Raw genomic sequence first — 20,615 nt, 5'->3', positions numbered from 1 at the left:
ATACCTTGGTGTCTAAATAAGGCGCCAAACTTGCTGAAACAAATATTTTGTAAACTAAGAGACCTGGAAATTGTTATTATACTGATACTGAAATACCATTTTTTATCAAGAAATATACAGTGATGAGAACTTTTCATCTGTGAACGTCCCTTATCCCCTTAAGTTTCAAAAATAATCCTCAATTATTATTATTATTTTGTACAAGTACTGTCGAAGCTGAGGAAACAACACAATTCCCCTAAACTTTAGAGTTTAACTTACAGTACACACGTGCAATGCTTGAAGGATTTCGCATCCAATAGCGCATGCAAATTCCAAAGTCTTCTCTCATATGAGTGGGTAACTGGTGCATTTCAGAAATTAATGCCCTGAAATCATGTGTGTTTTTGGAATATGCCTTTTACTTGTCCTGTAAAGACAGCTACATCCACATCTCAAAAATGTGCGAGGAAAGTCGTCTTTTTTTATGTGATATCCTATTACTGCTATTTGAATTTGAAATTCCAACTTGGTACGATTCTTCAAAAATGTTGAAAGAGTAGTTGAAGATATGCCATATTTTTATGAAAAATATTATTTCCATTTACTCCAGCATCAACTTCAGAAATGATCTGTTTATTCTAAATCCAAACTTTCCTTTCGAGGCCACTAATTTTGAAACAGAAGAAATATGATACAATCAAAACGCGTAGCACTGGCTTACCACAGATTTTATTTCTTATTACGCACAGTATTGGTTGAAATTTCTTACCCACAAGCCATAGAAGAACAATCCTTCTTCCTCGATAGTTCAACAAGTTACTTTTCTGAAACCGATTTCAAGCGATAATTTTTGGAAGGATCTGTACTCTTTTGTTGATTTTCCGAAACTAACTTTTGAATTCGTTATACCGCATTTTTCATTTCGTAATATTGGAATTTCCAATACATATCTCCTATGTAAACTTATTTAATGATCAGAAAAGTTTTCATTACAACGAGATTTTTACTATAACGGTATTCGTAAAAACGGGATTCGACTGTATTGGCAAATGAACCTAGGGTTACAAATGACTTTTACTCTCAGCTCATGTCATTTTGTAATTTGAGTCACTGGAGCTATAAAACGGTGTGTATAAAGTATTCTAAAGTAACCCTGGGTATCACAAGAAAAACAGACATTCCTCACACATAAGAAAAGAAAGCACGATATTTATTTTTCTTACGGAATCGCTTGCAACTTCTAGGAAGAAACTGCTCTGTCACTCCTCATAATGTGAGCAAGGTTGCCATAATTTGGCGACCCCAGAAATTGGATGATGCACGTATTCCCTACGAAGAGGGAGGGGTAATGTAACCTTGGGTTTCATTGGAAAATGATTTTACCTATACTTGTACAATAACCCTTCTCCTGGGGGGGGGGGGCAATGCCCCCACACGCCCCGCCCCCGTATCTCCGCCCATGGATACGGGTCATTGCAACTGAAACCTTCTGTATTCAAAAATTGTGAATCACCGTATTATGATTGCCGGAACTATGTACGTTCACTCATATACTGCAGTCACGCATTTTACGTTAGATTTTTTTTTTTAGGTAGGAATTTTTAACAATATATAAATTACCTCCTTACCTGATAATATGTACGCTATACCCGAAGCAAAGGAAATGACTGGTTTTTTAGGGCAGATGCTGCCTAGTATGCATAACAAGAAACCAAACATAAGGATGATACAACTCATAAAGATGAACGCTGCTGCTCGCTTCACAGCATCTGTAAGACAATATATAATACACAATAACACAAAAAACCCACAAAAAACAATTAGAAAAATATGAAGTCATTTATTCACAAAATATTTTTGAATACGAAATTTCTCTTTTATCTATAACCCTTATTATTGTCTCTAGAAACTTTTCTTAAAATTTTTGAATTTTTGTGAGATTTTTCCACATTCTCAATACTTTTAAATCCAAATTAATTCACCTGTCACTTGTTTTTACTCTGATTCAAGGCAAAAAACAGAATCGATCGTTCACAAAATAAAAATTGTTTAGCACTTTTAAGAAACTTTTAATAAAATATAGATAACTAACTTAAAGATAAATATGGAAGTTGAAAAAATTTAAGTTCAGATAGTAATTTTATTATTTCATTATTATATGTGACAATGAAACAATCAAAATCTAAATTACTCAAATTATTTTTAAAAAAAATAAATAAAAAATGTATTATTATTTGCAGTTTTTAAAAATATAAAATTATTTAACTGAGATAGTTGGGTAATTTCCAATAATTTCAAAACACATAAATACAAAAACGGATGTAAATGAGGGCTGTTTTAGCATATTTTTAATATAAAAATACATCAAAGTAACAGAATTTTAAATAATTAGTGGAATATTTTGATAAGCTAAAATGGTTGATTATGAGTAAAATATACAGTTTGCTTTCATTTTAAGATTAAGTTTGCTTTCATAAACAGATAAAATGTTGCTCAGCAAAATATTGAATAATTACCTGCCATTTTATTTTCAATCCCCTGAATTTGGTGCTATTTAATGAATCTCTCAACAAGTAAAACTTCAGAAACTCAGATAAAAAAAGTATTATATTTATACAGGGTGTCCTGCAAGTAGTAATGCGACCTTTTTCCCTCATTAACCAACTGTCTTAGAGGTATAGTTTCAGTTCTGAAAATGCTCAAAAGACATTCAAAAATTACACTGTACCAGTTTTGAGAGTGAAAATACAGTGTCACAAAGTAAAAAAAAATCTAAATTTCTGTACCTGCTCCTTGTCCTCTAACTTCCAATTAGAAAGTTTATGTCCTGTCTCTCCCGAGACCAACAAGTAAAAAAAATGTGTTCCAAGTGCAATATTCGCTGAGATATTAGAATTCGAATATTGGACGAAAGTTGAGAAACGGCAGCATAAATGAAGTAAAGAAGCGTTTTCCGTTAGTTTTTGCTGTTATTTCACAACTTTCCTCTGATTTTTGAATTCCAATCTCTTAGCGAATATTGCACTTAAAAACATTTAATTTTTTCTGTTCGCCTCAGACTATACAGGATCAACAACTTTCTAATTGGTAGTTACAGGACAAGGAGACTGCATATAGATTTAAATTTTTTATTTGACACACTGTATTTTCACTCTTAAAAACTGGCACAGGGTAATTTTTTAACACCGTTTGAGCATTTTTTAAATGCTCATCACAAAGGAACCATACCTCTACGACGGACGATTGATGAGATAAAGGCCGCATTAGCACTTGCAGAACATCCTGTACAGCCGTATTCTCTATTGAAATGACCTCTAGAAGTGTGCTTTATAAAATTATAAAATACCAAACAGGTATAATCGGTTTTTTGACCATGTATTTGCCCTGTGTATTCAAGTACACAGGACCTAGAAGATTAATGTAGTATAAAGTGGAAATTTGAAAGACAAAAAGATTTTAAAAAATCTTAGACTAAATGTATTTATTCTAACAATTCAAGGCTAAATACATTTTTTGAAAGAAATTAAGGCTAAATATTTTTTAATGTTAAAATTTTATCAATTTTGAGAAACAGAATATATATATATATTTTTTTTTTTCATTTAAGATTGAATAGTTTTTCCCTAATCTAAGACAAAAGACTAAATAATTTTTTAAGACTAAACAGTTCCCAATTCTTTTTTGTAAGACATTTTTTCAGATTTTAGACTAAAGTATATTTAAAAAAATGTAAGATATGAGAATTATTTTTTGAAAAATAAATGTTTAGCTAAATATTTAACAAAAAGTCCGAGTTAAATTTAAAAAATGACAAAATAAAGTTCTAAAACAAAAAATTGCTTTTTTTAAATCAAAAATGCAACTTTCTAGAATTCTTGAGAAAATATGAAAATAATTAAGACTTGAATTATTTTCTTTTAGAAAATTTTATTAAGACTGGAAAATGAAAAATACGAATAAAAAAATATAAAATCACGTGATCTATTTCGGAACATATGCTGGAGATATTATTGGTTTGTTTCTTTTTTCTCGTATCACCGTGTGTTTTAAACGAATCGTTCGCTCACGGATACAAGACATGCGAAATAGCCGGAATAAATTCCACGAGGAAAAACATTTTACACCTTCAAACAAATGCTCAGGATTTCGGGATCCCATTTTAAAAGCTCTCCGGAGAGATTCTTGAAAAATATCTTGCGTTATTATACGCATAACATACGAAAGAAAAATTTATTTCCATGATATATGCTCGACATCAGTACCATAATAGCATGAAACATTGTCGTCGTAGGGTTCTTGCTGGAATGTACTCAGAGTGAACAAAGCCGTGAAAAATGGACACATTTCTACACGCTAAAGTATTATAGCATAGATATATATACACTCCTGATGGGAATCTGATTCTGAGTTTTTCCATCTTTCTCAACATTGCTTATTCGTGAAAATATACTCCGAATTCGTAAATATACATGAATCCATAAACATACAATTATACCCAGTTCAACCGAGCTACTGTATACAACAGACATACTCTAACAAGTTTACTCAATTCAATAGAGAACGAAAAGAATTATATTACCAATAAATGCGCTATAGAAACAAATTTCCCAATAGAGTATTCTTACTTCAAGTCTAATGTATTTGTATTTTCCGCTGAGAAATTTGGCTCGTTCCGTTAATATTTCGAAATAACGCTTCGAGCTGAAACTATAATGGATTCAGCGAGTTAAACCGGTGAAAGTTTTTCGTATGTAATTCTCCAATGAAAACAGAATTATCCTACTAAGAGGATTTAGATCATTAGTAGTTTGCGTTATCTCACTGACTTCTCGGTTATGAGAATAACTTCAACTAATGCTCTGAAATTCTCTCTCTCTCTGCAGCGACAAAACTTGTAAGATGCTGCTGGTGACAATTTGAGCGTTTAATACCTAACTCAAGGTGGAGCTTGTTCGGTGAATGAAGACAGTAGGATATATATCTTTGTATATACATGTCTGTTTCTATCTTGATGTACTGCGTGTAATGAATGGCTTCAGATATGAATAACCTGCTAGGTATATAAAGAATTTTAATGGTAGATGAATTAGAGCTTTTCGAGCTTAACGAGCGTCAAGATTTTCTGCTTTTGGAGTCGGAAAAGCTGCGAAGCTTCGGTGATTGATTGCACAACTAAGGGTGGTTTCATAACGTGATTTAACTTTAGCTCATGTCACAAAATAAAATCCCCTATTTCTTTAGGTTCTTAAAACTTCCCGCAGAACATTATCAAACGTTCTTCTTAAAAATGAAATGAAATTATAGAATTTTCGAATAAATTATTTCCTTGAATATGTTTACATTGGAGGAACTCGGGTGTCGGGGGGATATGATCGAAGTGTTTATAGTTTTCAAGGGGATGGATAGGATGGACCATGTGTTATTAATACCCCTTCAATCAACTACTTCGACAAGGGGACGCCAGTATTGTTTAGTAAGTGACAATTCCAGGTTGTGGTGTCGCAGGGCGTTTTTCTGTAATAGGATTTTGAATAAATGGAATAACTTATCTCCGAAGGTCGTGAATTCTAACACAATTGACATGTTTAAAAAGAAATACGACAAGCATATTAGGATAAATCGAGAAACTATCCATTCTTGGAAAAGGCAACTGCAATCTTTTTTATAGGCAGTGTATTATACTGTATGAATTATTTTCGAGATACATGCTTTTATATTGGGTTGCTGTATTTCAGATATATTTGGCATCCATATTTTTTATATAGACGTATTTTTGCAACCACCTGGTAAGGCAATTTATCTGTTGCGGCCTTTTTTGTGTTTGTATTTGAAGACAATTCTTCAACAGTGGTTCTTGTAGTTAGTTTTTAACTAAGGTGTCTCTGATGGTGATATGACCATGTTGGTAAAACGCGTGACAAATTTGCTGTATTTCTTTTACTTCGGACGGGATTCAAAATATGATGTCCATATGGTGTGTAGCTATTTCTTTGGACACGTGACCGATTTATATATATATATAATTATTATTATTTTTTATTTTTTTTGGTTGGGGTGATGCGTAAGTCCTCCATATTGTGTCAGAAGTGTCACTCCGAAAATTACGTCGTTAATTTCTTACGATATATTTATATTTCTTCTGAGGTAACATTATTTCATAACTTTAGATCGTTAATCCTGCCATATACAATTTTTAATGGGGGTTTTTCCCCTTTTCATAACTCTTTAAAGTATTTTTTTTTTACCATAATCTGTTTTTCAGAGTTTATCAAACACGTCTCGGCAAAAATCACTGAAGATTATCACGGCCGGATCAACCTCATTTACCTAATCTCAATTTTAAAACCTTGAAGGCTTTAGTACGTTACTTACTTTAATAGTAAACATTCTTTGAGACTTACACAACTGAAATTATTTTGCATTGCATAATCATAACATGATAGTATAAGATAGTATACAGGTTGCCGTGTAAGTGCTAATGCGGCCTTTATCCCATCAACCGTTTGTCGTAGAGGTATAATTCCAATTTAAAAAATGCTCTAAATGTGTTCAAAACTTACTCTGTGCAGTTTTGAGAGTAAGAGTACCGTGTGTCACGTAAAATAAAGAAAAAAATCTACATTTTCATACGGTCCGGTCTCCCCTTGTCTCCTAATTAGAACTAACTTCTAATTAGAAAGTTGTTGCTCTGTCTTTTCTGAGTCTAACAAAACAATTAAATTTTTAAGTGTAATATTCGCTGAGCTATTTGGATGCAAAAATTGGAGAAAAGTTAGGAAAGGACAGCATAAATGATAGAATGAAACGTCGTCTGTTAATTTTTGCTGTTCTTCCATAACTTTTCTCAGATTTTTGTATTCAAATATATCAGCGAATATTGCACTTAGAAACATGAGACTTCTCCTGTTGGCATCAGGAGATATAGTGTAACAACTTCCTAATTGGAAGTTAGAGGACAAGGGGATCGTATACCAATTAAGATTTTTGATTTTATAACATACATATTATTCTAACTCTTAAAGCTGGTACAGGGCGATTTTTGAATGCCTTTTGAGCATTTCTTAAATTAAAATCATACCTCTACGGCAGGTGGTTGATGAGATAGAGGCCGAATTAGGACTTATAGGACACCCTGTATAGTAACAATAATAACTCAATGATTCATATTAAAGATTTGTGAAATGTTAACGGTAAATATTTACAGATTCGTATTTGTACAGCATCTAAAACCAAAAATAGAATTTGAAGTGTCTACGTACATGGTATTGCCATAGTTGAATCGTTGGGATCTGGACTATACTCCTCAGGTGGAAAATAATCAATATTTTCGCACTTCATGATTATCTTTCCAGCTGTAATAAGTAAAAAATTAATATCACTAGCAGCTCTCAATGCATAATTATACAGTATATGAGATATATACAGATAGTCCATAATTGAAGTTAGTTTTGAGCTGTCCACAGCCTCAACTATACTCATCAAAAAGCAATGAATCTTTAAGAAAATCTTGATTGATGGAAAAGAAATTTATGGAGAAGAATCTATAGATGCCCCCAGTGTCGTAGTTAGTGGTGATTGATACATACACTGTTTCCGAAAGTCTGTGCTCTTTTGAGAGTTAAGATATTTTCACGGATTTTAAGAAAATTTCGATCACGTGAACCCTTACGATTTCCAGTGAAAATTTGGCCATGAGTGCATTTAGGGGACCGACATAAAATTAAATAATTAAAAAAAGGTTTCCGATCAACCCTGTACGGTAAAAGAACTGCGGATAATTTGAAACTTCCACAAAATATTTTACTAATTTTCCACAATATTTGTGAGCATTTTTGGGTATTGTTCACACGAAAATGCATATGAATTGCCTTATACGAAAATGTAAATATTTTATATAAAGATTCAAATTTTCATCACATGTTTTTCGCTTATGACATGCGAAATTTAAAATTTTTTTTTTAAATTCACAGAAAATCTGACACTAAATACTAGGCATCTTCAATCCGTTGCTCGCGAGCACCGCGGTGTCCCCTGATGCACTCAGCGTGCTTGATGCTCATGTCCAATTTCGTGCTCGCGAGCACTTGATTAATATTCCAATTAAACACCTTGGATTGAGGATTGATTCAAGGATTGAAATCATCGTCATTTCATGCATTCGTTTGTTAAACTTGTCGTAAGGGTGCTCTTCTTTTAATGATGATTACAGGCAGTGCTCGGACTGAGAAAAGGTTGAAGACCTCTACTCTACACGTATCAAAATTTGGAGTTAATTCTTTATGCAATGAGGTACGAATATTCTTAATGAATAATTTTTAATCGCTCATGTGAACAGAAAATAAAATATATATTTTATTTTTTCATAATTTGGTTGCCAGATGTATAGTGCAACTTATATAAAAATTCCAGTTGAATGCCGTAAAATTCAGAAAGACATACGCGATATCGTGAGCTGTATTTTAAGTCAATCGCTGAGAGTGCCTGGATGATAAGGGATATTCCACAAATTGGTGTTTCGAATATTTTCCGTCATTTGATTATTTCGTTGAGTTTCTTCATTTTGATATCATACACGTGTGTAATGGGTAAGCATTTCTCTTTTATAGCATCTGACACGTATCTTCGCTCATTTGCATGAAGCTGTGGGCGTATTTTTTATGAAATAATCATTAAAAATCATATAAAATAATCGAAATACGAATTTGTGGAAATCCCTTTGTGGAAATTCCAGGTACTCTCAGTCCGTAACATAAATTACAATTCACAATATCGAGTATATCGTTCTGAATTTTCACGGCATTCAACAGGAATTTTTATGTAAGTTGCACTATAAATAATGGATATTTTCTGCGCAAGCGCGATTAAAACCTATTTACTAAAAATACTCATATCTTATTGAATAAAGACCTATCAGACTACACAAATTACTATACTATCTCATGTATAGTGCCAGATTTTTTCTGTGAATTTTATAAAAAATGGTTGTAAGTTCCGCATGCAATAACCGAAAAACACACGCGATGAAATGGGAATTTTTATAGAAAACATTTATATCTTCTTGAGTATGCGTGCTATCCTCACGGAAATACATACAAACATTGAGCAAAGTTAGTACAATATTTCTTGCGTGAAAGTTGCAAGTCATTTACAGTTTTTAACATATAGGGTTGATCGAAAACTTTCTTTTATTATTATTTAATTTTTTTTCAGTCTCCTAAATGCACCCGTGGCTAAATTTTCACAGGAAATTGTGAGCACAAGCATAAAGCAAACTTGACTGAAATTTCACTACGATTCGCCTAGTATTTTTCTAGAAATTCCAGAAGAAATGTCTAAAAACAAGCCAACGCCTTCCCAAATCCGATCCCGTACCGTAAACCGGCTATGATTCCGTAAACGAGGTCACTCGATGACTTCTTTTCCGACACCAACAGCGCGGAAAATTATTTAGTTATATATATTTTATTCTTTTTAATAAATAACGTGGTCCCCTCACGTATTTCGAAGGTGTCAGCATGATCCGTCCAGTGTTAGTAGACATCCATACCCGAACCGGGTTTCGAACACAGACCAGCACAGTGAAAGAGGAGCGCCCTAACCACTCGACTGCCGTTTGGCACAATTACCAGTTAGAAAAATCTTAGACTTTTGATTAGTGACTAGTATTTTATTATTAGTAGTATATTATTATTAGTATTTTTCAAAATTTCGTTTTAACAAAAATGATATCTCTTTCGATATTTTTTAATGCAAATGAATAAGTTCGTATATCCAGTGATAATATTTTTCGAGCATGTCAATTTTTAATTCGGGCATCTATTATTTTAAGGATCATATCCGACTGCTCATGTAATATTTTCTTTCTGGAGATTTGGTCCAGCCGTGATTTCCAGTTGAGAAACAAATCGTTGAATTTTGTATCAAGTTAAGTCACCTCCTGATGATGGCAACCACTGGTGTTGGAGAAACGTTGAGTAAACTGAACTCATACCGGTAACGTCCTTTACCCCGAGAACATGAAAACCTCATCAAGTAGTTGGATTTATTAATTACCCATTCATTCAGTCAATTAATAATCAGGAAAACAAAAAGATTCAAACCGTAATAACTAGTAACATAATTTGTCTTTATTCCGTGCGATTCTCTTTTATTACAGTAAGAGTTTAGATTCGAATCTTAATTTCGAATGGTAAAAAATTCGTGCATTGAAGTTATTTATTGGACCCATCAAAAATCTATAAGTCAAATATTTGCTATATCCCTTTTTTAATCAATGTTTTTCACTCATATTCAGCTGTTGAAGAATTGATTCAGATTTTTATACGGAAGGAAAAAGTAACCCTTAGTAAAATATGACCCGCAAGCCGAAAATTTATTTTACCAACGTTTTAAGTGGAGAGAACGCAATTTATAAAATCATTCCCGCTATACACTTAGCTTTCGGATTTTATAACTCGGGTAGTTATAACAGCTTTTCAGCTGTTAGTCAGCTGAAAAGCGGCTTTCAGTATGAGTAATATGCTGATATGAAAAGGATTTTCGTAACAAAGACGGAAAAATTAAAAATATATTTCCCGTTACATCATGAGATGAATTTTCGTTCGGGTTTATTTCTCGAGAATTCCATATTCCAGACGAAAGAAGAAAAAAAAAAATTCAGGAAACACATACATATTTTCCATTTATGTTAGAAATTCGTCACCGAAGATGAAAAAACCAATCACACGATGACACTCGATAGTATAGTATAAAAAGGGTAAAAATAGTTGCGAATGTAATGAAGTTTGAAGTCCCGAAAAAAAAACCAAATTTTTGTCGTTGAAAACAGGCGTTGTTATTGAATAATCCTACGATTCTAGCATATATATATATATCTATACACTCAAACATATATATATATAAAAGAATTTTATATCGGAGTACTGCTTTTTTTCGTGTTGAGTAGGAAGAGAACTTCCTTAACTCTTATCTTATAGCTTCAAATACTACATCTTCTCGTGTTTTCCGCGCTCAATAGTGCGATATTTGAAACGGCAAAGGCACAAAAAATAATGTATGAACGGAAAATTGAATAGCTCCCATGTGTAGCTTTTTTTCCTCTTTCTTTATAACGAAAATAGTGCAGGAAGAAAAAGAAGAAACGTCTTATCGAAGTTATCTAAAGCATTTCGCTATTCTCCGGTTGGTTATTTCTACGAGTTGAGAATTCGTTACATTCAAAAGAAAAATGATGGTTTTTTTTTCTATCCTGTATATCTATTTTTTTTTTTCACCATGGGAACTTGAAAAGAGCTCTGGAAATATGTCCATGCGTTATTTCGTAACAATACTAATAATAATAAAAGAAATAATATTTTAGTATGGGAATGTGCATTTTTTTTCCCCTTATCCTGTCCCCTGTGGACATTAAAATTGTTATCTATGTTGAATCAATATCGCTCTCTTTGACGAAGTTCTAGTTATTCTCCACGGAAGAATCTCGATATCTGGAGAATTCTGGGAAATGATGATTTTGCGTAATATGTTTCTGAAGAATTCGTCTAATTTTTTATTCAATAAGAGTTAATTGCAAGTTTTTATTACTCAAAAGAAGGCAGAGGAAATATTTGTTATAACATAGCTGCCAAGTCTCCCGAATTCTAGCTTCATCCCTCGACCTCCCAAAAAGTTCTTAAATCTCCCGAATTTTTACGAAAATCACAAAAAAATCCCTAATTGTCCCTAAAATCTCTCTACTTCATTAAAAAAAATCCCCGCTTATGAAAACAATCCCTAAGGAATTTCTTATGGGGCATGAAGCCTCTTTTTTTTTCTTCTTTCGAAATGACGTCAAACGTCGTAAATGGGGAAATTCCCTTTCTAAGGAAGTTTTAAAAACCTTCTGAGATGGTAACAAGAAAGTTGTTTGTCTTATCCTGCAGGGAAATAGCTTAGCAGCCAATAGTCCTGGATAATAATTGAAGATTATAGTGACGCGCGTATGGTCAAAATTTCTTTTGTTGAAGTTACGTACGTGCGATATAACAAAACATGAATACTGATAAGCAAAAACATATTTATTCAGTTTTAAAGATACTTATTCCGATGAATTTCCTTTCATCAAACGTTCCAGAAAAGGGCCGATTTTTCCTTTTTGTACAAGTTGTGTTACGGACATAAACATCGATCATGGAAAGACTGACATCATCACTCATGTGAAATGAAAAAAAAAAAACATCAAGCAAGTGACACAAAAAGTCAGTGTTCTTCAAAAATTGACGCTTTTTTCTGTTTATCTTCCGATGATTTTGGGGTCATTCGCGCAGAATGTTTGTCCACAGCGTTTCTGATTGAACACAACATTTATTTTTTTAAATCAGTAGTTTGAAGTTTTGGCCTCCAATTTCACTTGTTTTTTGCATAGGGATTTCATTCCCAAGAGTTCCGTGTGAGCAAAATCCCTATTTTAATTTGACTTCAGTTTTTCAGTAGGGATTTTATTCCCTACACTTTAACTTTTATGTGTGGGAAATCCCTATTTTATTTGGAAAAATCCCTTTCGTATTTATTAGGGAGTGGTTTTAGCATAAAATACGGGTTCGCGCGAAAATCTCCCGAATTTTGATTTTCAAAAGTTGGCAGCTATGTTATAAGATAAACTCCGTGTCGAAAAAAAAATTCAAATGCAAGCACCAGAATAAAAAATAAAACAAAAACCATTATAATTCATGTCATGGAAATAGATACAGATAAAATTGAATTCTAAAATATATATTTGTGCCCTATGTGAGTGATACATTTAGACACATTCGGTCCAGAAAACTTATTTATATTTAAAATTACATTTTTAAGTAGAGGGTTGAAAATGGGTGAAGTTGAAAGCTTATCTATAAAAATGGCTGGTGTCCTGTCCATACACTACCTTTGACCTTTGAAGACCGGATACACCCCGCTTCCCATCTCAGAGAGATATCGAAGCGTTCCCGAAGGATGGGTGTATCCGGAAAGTTTTATTAAAAACAACGTACATGACCACCTCAGACGAAGGCAGCAAAATAAAATAATTTACATAAAAATTGATCGCCAACTTCTGAAGTCATATAACAAATAAATAAAATCTAAACAATCAACGCCAATGGGCAATCAAAATTATAAACGGGATTATAAGATGCTTGTGTATAGCCGTCCATCCCATAAGAATCCAGTAATCGTCAATTGATCGAATGATTGCCGATAATCTTGGTATATAAAATTTCGAATCACTGTGAATTAGCCGCAGATCATCATCGTCTAAGCCGCCAGTCGTTTCCCGAATCGTCACCGGGTGAACTGAGATCAGCACAATTCACTATATAGCCGAGTAAATAACACTTAATTCGTCCTTGCCATCGATGACTTGATTCGTCTCCTTGCAGGTGAACTTGCTTCTGTTTTCCATTTATCGGTTACTTTTGTTGACGCCGACGTGGTCGAAGATCATATTTCCTCTTAAGATCAATCGCTGGGGCTCTTGCCGGTTTGAACTCGTCATCGCTCCCACCGCTCAGACGCGCACTTCCAGTCTTCTTAGTATGTATGCGATGTAAGTTGCTATCGAGGAACAATATAATCCACCGCACCCGAGCAAGGCCCATAGGGCTCTTCAAAACTCATTTTTTGAAACACAGTCGACCGTTTTCGGGAATAGCACCAAAATGAAATTTTTTTGTATATGGGCAAGATGTCAGGTAATGCCATAAAGATCCAATCTCACCACACGCACACATGGCGTTGTCCGACTTCTTGAAACGTTCTAGATACGTCGGTAATGGGCCGTGCTCAGTTATCATGATCACTTTCTCTCTAGACCAAATGGAACTATTCCAACGGACGTGTTTCTGTATCTTATAGGCATCTTTATGTGCATTCTTGTCCCATAGCTGTTGCCACTTTTGTAACAGGTCACTTTTTAGCACGTGTTTGATGTGACTGCGTGGTAGCAAGAGTTGTTCTTCCGTTGAGAGATTAAGAGCATCTTTGGCCAATCTGTCCGCAATTTCATTCCCCGCTATTCCTGCATGGCCTTTGACCCATTTGATACTGATAGACGGATGGTCGTATAAATGCTTGCGTATTCGCCGAGTATTTTCATGTGGAGTGCGCTGATCACGAATCGCATTAATACTAGACGCGCTGTCAGTATATATCGTCGTCTGCTGATTTTGCTTAATCGCCCATTCTACTGCAGCTAGTATGGCCAGAACCTCCGCCTGAAAGATACTGTTCCCTTGACGCAACCGTCGACTCCAAGCCTCTTCAACAGATCCTTCTGCATTCATAACTACGTATGCACAGGCAGTGGATGTCTCTGTTTTTGAGCCGTCCGTGAATATACTAATAGCTTCATCCGATGAGCATTGTTCCGTACCAGGCAGCGGAACTTGATTCTGGAACAAGTCCACACTGGGATGATGAAGCCAACTCCTATTGTTCCCTTCGTAGGCATCAGGTGTTATAAGAATTCCGTCCATCCAGACCTCCTTACCCAAATGCAGGATTGTAGATCGACGAGCGTCATATTCAACATATAGGCTGAGCGGAGGGTTTCCCGTAGCAGTATACAGAACATCATTGGCCGTAGTTCTGTATGCACCAGTTACATACAATAAGAACGGGCGTTGGGCAACATCTAGTAATTTACGGAGTCTCTGTGTCGGGTTTTTATACCAGATGGCGCTTGCGTATGAAATTTGCCGTTGTACAACCGATCTGTACAAAATGTTCCTAAATTTTTGGCGTATACCCCACTTTGGACCTGCTATGCGTCTCAATTTTTGCATGGTGTCTTGAGCCTTATCAATTTGTTTCGCCACATGCGTCGTGAATTTGAACTGATGGTCAATATGCACTCCAAGATATTTCATGCATTTAGATATTTGCAGTCGAACACCATTGATTCTTATGCAGGGATGTTTTTTCTTGGGGTGTGGCCATAGTAATTTAGTTTTAGTCACCTCCATGCTGAGACGATTATCGTCTAGCCATTTTGACAGTTCGTCAAACGCGGCATCCGCAGTGCTGCCAATGTCGTTGGGAGTTCTCGCCGAGATCACAAACACCAGATCATCGGCGAAAGCTTGGACATAGACATCCGGTCCCCAATTCTTTTTCAGCAGTGAGTCAAGCACGATAGACCATAGTAGCGGACCGCTGCATGAGCCTTGAGGACAGCCCATGGCCTGATGCTTTTCCGCGTCTCCTCCATCAGTTGGCATCACAACCGTTCGATCTTTTAGCATGTTCTCCACTATACAAATGAGATTGTAAGGAATTGGTAATTTTCGTACAGTATTGATTATTATCTCATGGCGGACCGAATCAAAAGCACCGCGAATGTCTATGGATACTATGGCCGTTACTTGACCTCGTCGATGTCTAGTCGTGATCTCTTCCATCAGTGATGCTATTGCTTTTTCTGCCGAGCCACCTGTACGAAATCCGAACTGTCTTGGGCTAAGCCAGTCTGCCTTCTCTAGATAGTAGGTGATCCGTTGCACCACCAATTTTTCTAGGACTTTACCCATTGTAGAGAGTAAACAGATGGGGCGATACGACTGCAGCACCCCTGGATCCCTATCTTTCTTCAGGAAAAGCAAGACCTTACCACGTTTGAAACACTTTGGGAACACCGACAACTTGACTAAACTATTGAAGATATCTGAGATAACATGACCATGGGCTGCGACTAGGGTTTTCAAAAGAGGAATATTTATGTTATCAATACCCGGAGCTCGTTTATTGTTCAGTCTTCTGACTATTTGATTGATCTCCGTATGAGTGAATGGTGGGTCCGTCATAATCATAGATGGCGTGTATGGAGTCAAATTTATAGTATCCGGGAGGTTCGGAAAAATCTCCTCCAATTGTGCTTGGGCCGCTTCCAGCATCGTGGCACCAGTATGTGGACCGTTGGACATCATTACCTGTGGTGGTAGACGCTTCGTTTTGAACATAGATTTGTATGCTTGTCCAAATGGGCGGCTTTCCTCTGTGCAAAAGGCAATCCAACTAGTCGTTTTTGCCTTGTTTACGGCCTTAATATGCCCTGCTCTGAATTTTCTAAACTCCATCCCCGCCTGTACTCTATCATCACCCTTGGCCTTAATGAAACGACGCTCTAGTTTACGAAGTTGCCTGCGTGAAGCTGCTAACTCATCAGTCCACCATTTCAAAGAAGCGGTAAGACGCGGTTGTGCATAGCCCAACACCTGGATACATCGTTCTTTCAGCCGCTGCATTGAGGCGTCAAAGCATGCATTAACCTGATCCTCGTCCAAAACCATATGAAGTTGTTCTTGGAGGTCCATGAAGATCTGCTCTGTAGCAGGCCTGATCTTTGCTAATCGTCTTGCGGTAGTTCTATACTTCGTAGGTTTTTGATATCTAGGCGTAATATTGAGTTGTAGATGGATATATTTGTGCGCACTATACGAATCTTCCGTACCTACTGACCAATCGGAACGCCTGTAAATATTTTCTGACGTTGTAAAAGTAAGATCTGGCCATCCTTTTGCGTCATAAAATTCGTAGGTAGGTCTTGTCCGTCTAGAATTAAACAGAAACAAGTTCCTGCCGGTGAGAAATTCCTGCATCGCGCGCCCTCTTGGATCCGTCTCTCGATAGCCCCACCACGAAGAATGACAATTTGCGTCCGCACAGAAGATAATGTCGATACCTGGTGCTGACTCGCAAAGATCATCCATCTCCTCTATGGCTTCGTCTACTTCTTCGTACGGAGAAATGTATACACTAGCAATTATAAGTTCACGTCCCGGCAGACTTATCTGAACAGCTACCAGGTGGCGGCCGATCTTGTACGTGGCCGGTCTAATATGAGTCGATAGGACCAATATAGCACTTTTGCATAGTTGCGCCGTCCACGACTGCCATGATTGTGGAATACCACGTAAAAGACCTCTATTTTGCCATGGTTCTTGAAGTAGAACCACATCTACTGATTGTGCTCTTACGAAAGCCTCCATATGTTCGATACAGGTCTTAGCTTTGTCTGCATTTAATTGAAGGAGACGAAGTCCGTGTCTTACTTGGTTGCTTTTTGCCGAATGTGACGTCATCAGTTTCGTGTTAATTCACTGCCTAGATTCAGGCCCATAGTTAGTAACTTACTGTTACACCTTTCTTTTCGACCATCACGCCTTACCAATCTCTGCGTCACTGATTAAATAACTGGCGAGTCGACTGCAGACCTATTGTGAGGAGAAAACTGGGACATTCTCTGCTCCTCGACCTGTGGTCCGTGTTAAAGCGGAGGTCTTGCGCCATGTTCATGAGCACACAGTCAACACATCTGCCCGTTCTGTCCATATGAGTGTTGATCGGTTGAGTATACCCGGTCATCTGCATTCGTCTCGTCGATACGCCTCGTATATTTTGCCAGTTTCGATGGCGATGGCGTCCGAGTTCACGTGTGTCAACATATACCCGCCTTTCCTCACGTACTACTCCTTGTGAGAGATGGTATTTTCTTCGTCGTTGGTCTTGTCGAAAGTGTTCTCTCGCTGTACCCAGTGTGCTGTCCCTATAGTCGGAAGTATAATGGTCAGACGTAATGTGTTTCCGTCGGTGTGGTGGATAACTGTCACGCCCATGAGGATCATAATCAGACCTCCTGACATTTCTTTCAGCATCAAAATTGGGAGGGTTTGTGGCCTTCCTACTTGACGGCTGAGCCAACTGCTCTTCTGCGTGTTGTACCTGACTACGTCTATATACCTTGAAAGAGTCTAATTTCGCCGCACCGCTGCTAGTGTTGGTTAGGTAGCTCATTCGCTGGTGACGAGCCTGGGGGGTTTCTGTTGCGTAAGTGTTTTTGCCATGCCGACTATTTTTACTGCCCTGAAGTTCTTCTCTCAGTTGCTTACGGCTATGTGTTGTTGTTACGGTATCAGTCCCTTTTATAGTTCGGTCATAGTCTTCACATCGTTCAGCCCAGGAGAGTGGGTTGGATTGTCTCTTTTCGTTCACGTCATGCGATGAAATTACCTCGGCTTGTACATCTGATTCCACTGGGTTTGACAAGTGTAGCGAGGAGATGTCCACGCCCTTAGTCCTTTCAGGTGCAAGCCGCCTGCCCGATAATATTTGATATTTGGACCACTTTTGGCCACTGTCCACCATTTTTACAACTTCTGCCCACGTTCTCTTTAATCCGAGGGAGGAAGGTGACAACACTTTTTCAGCTGGAAGCGCAGTGCTATTCTTCAGTTGCTTATTCGAATGCAGTTGTGGCCAGGCGTCCACCTTTTCAATTTCTATCGAAGGACTGTTCGTTTGCCTAGACCTGTCAATTTTGACTTTACGTTGTCTCTGAGGTTTGGGAGGTTCCCAAGGTAAAGTGGTTTCGTTGTTCCAGCTATCCTCAACGTAAAATCTTCTGAACACATTCTATGAATTTTTTTAAATGGAAAACGTACGTCCACGAAGAACGGTTGATAGTATAAAGGCAGCATTAGCACTTACAGGACACCCTGTATACATATTAATAGTTTACAGCATTTTTTTCTCAACATTTCAGGGCAAAAGTATTGGGCTATGAATATCAATATTATTTAGAAGAAAAAAAACAATTATGGGTTCATACGCACAATTTATCGATTTAATTCATGATAATTTTGTTGACTATTTTATGCAAAACTATGGTTATAGAGTCAATAGTTATGTTCAGCGGCTTCTTTTAAAAGGCTTATCCCATTCGACTTTCGGGAACCCACATATGTTGAGCCAGAGGATAGTTGGCTAGGCACATGGAGTGCAGGACAGCATCGAATTATATGTTTGTGTGCCAAATAATTATGCATAGGGAAACTTGACGGTAATAAACCTTGAAATTCTTGAAATAATTTCTATAGGATTTCATTCTAGATCTTGTTTTTGGAGTGCAAGTGATTAGACATACATAAGCTTGCAACTGAATGTGGTTTTAAATCTTTGTCTGTAACCTTCACAGAGATTTCGCAGGTAAGTACATCTTAGTAACAGAATTGTGCGCTTGTAGCAGTCATGTTTCTTCTGAAGATTGCAAGTTTGGTAAATATAATCTGCGCAATCACCTGATGAACCATACAAAATGCTCACTCATACAAAGGACTGTGAATAAAGTTATAAATATTTCTTGCAAATGGTGGGGCATTGTGTGTACCTTGAAACAAAAAGATTGCATACCTTGGAACAGTATGAATATGAAATTTTAACACTTTTGCGATTAAATACCATATATGTTTTAAATATCAGTTATAAACTTCCCTTCTACAAAAAATCAGTTGCCCCTCTTCCATTTCTTCTCTTCCACCTTTCGTTATTTCCTGTTCAAATTTGTCTGAAAAACGTAAAGTTTAAATTGTCGGATTCGTATAACAAAACTGTTAATAAATGGATTTCTTTGGGAAGAGAAATTAGAAAATATTTTATTGATCAATTGTGCCAGATGTAGCAAATATTGGCATCACGGATTTTGTATCTCTAGTGCTAGTCTGGAATCCAAGAACAGTCAGAACTACAAATTTGAAAACGTTTAATTTTCCTTTTCTAGGCGTATAATGTAGAATGATTATGCATTTGATCTATGCATAAATATGTTCCTACCTCAATTATTGTTATTTTTGGATATATATATATATATATATATATACACATTAATAATAATATTTTGTGTCATTATTTTGATATTTTGTATTTCAAAATTTGAGTAAACAAAAAAGTAAATAATGTAAACTGAAAATAATGTAACAAGGTGTAACAATCTCCCCTATACATTTTTATATCAAAACGAGATGAAAAAAGGCTAATGTATCTTATTTCTAATTTGACCATATCATCAATTTCTTTCTGAATATCGTAAGTAAATTCAACCGGCAATATGGACTGTCCTTAATCCTCTCTTTTATTTCTCGAGCTAGATATTATGTCGTAAGAATGGTGATTTATAGATGCCATTATCATGCAAGGGTTATATGGAGGAAATGAAGATGATGGCTAGCAAAGCTAAAATAAAAAAATGGTGAAAGAATGACAATGGATTTTCAGATAAAAATATTCAAAATTTTCCAACTTCAAGAATAAACCTTCCATTTTTGTTATGTATGGACTTTTTTTCTTTCCTCCATATAGACAGTCATCAACGGAAGCATCATCAAAACCCAGAAAATCATCCAAAAAAATCGAAAATGAGATCCAGAAAAATAGGATATATTCACATTTGGAAATTCTTACCAGATGTCGATGGGAAATGACGACACAAATATTCGAGAAATACAGTATTTCGATATTGGAAAATGCTACAATTCCCCTGGATAATCATGTATATATTTCCAAAATTATGCATTTCCTTAATGTATTTTTTTTCCTAATTTACATAGCATTAAAGAATTCATGGTAGTTCGCCCATACCAACCTTCGATTAAAAAATTATGATTCAAAAATTCTCTATACTGCGTTATTACAGAATAGCGAAACATATTCCCACTGGCAGGATAAGCATACAAATACGTACAAATGCATAAAAAATTTCAAAAAATAGAAATTCTTAATCACGATTTCTTAAAACAAATAATTCAAACGACAGAAAGAAAGAAAATAATCCAATAACAACTTCTGAT

General features: G+C 35.9%; 1 protein-coding gene across 1 annotated transcript in view; it reads right to left on the bottom strand.

Moving 5' to 3' along the window:
• Nucleotides 1–20,615, bottom strand: part of stg1 (stargazin-like protein) — a 121,736-nt gene that overhangs the window by 5,858 nt on the left and 95,263 nt on the right. The window contains exons 2-3 of the mRNA XM_089244868.1: nucleotides 7,242–7,334; nucleotides 1,611–1,751 (exon numbers count right to left, since the gene is read on the bottom strand). Of these exons, the coding sequence (XP_089100994.1) occupies nucleotides 1,611–1,751; nucleotides 7,242–7,334 (234 nt within the window). The remainder of the gene's footprint in view (nucleotides 1–1,610; nucleotides 1,752–7,241; nucleotides 7,335–20,615) is intronic.

This window comes from Pholcus phalangioides, unplaced genomic scaffold (assembly GCF_987345545.1).
Source record: "Pholcus phalangioides strain wild (caught in Gottingen) unplaced genomic scaffold, Ppha-v1.0 ptg000015l_1, whole genome shotgun sequence".
Classification (NCBI taxonomy): Eukaryota; Metazoa; Arthropoda; class Arachnida; order Araneae; family Pholcidae; genus Pholcus; species Pholcus phalangioides.
This window is presented reverse-complemented; position numbering and strand designations above follow the sequence as displayed.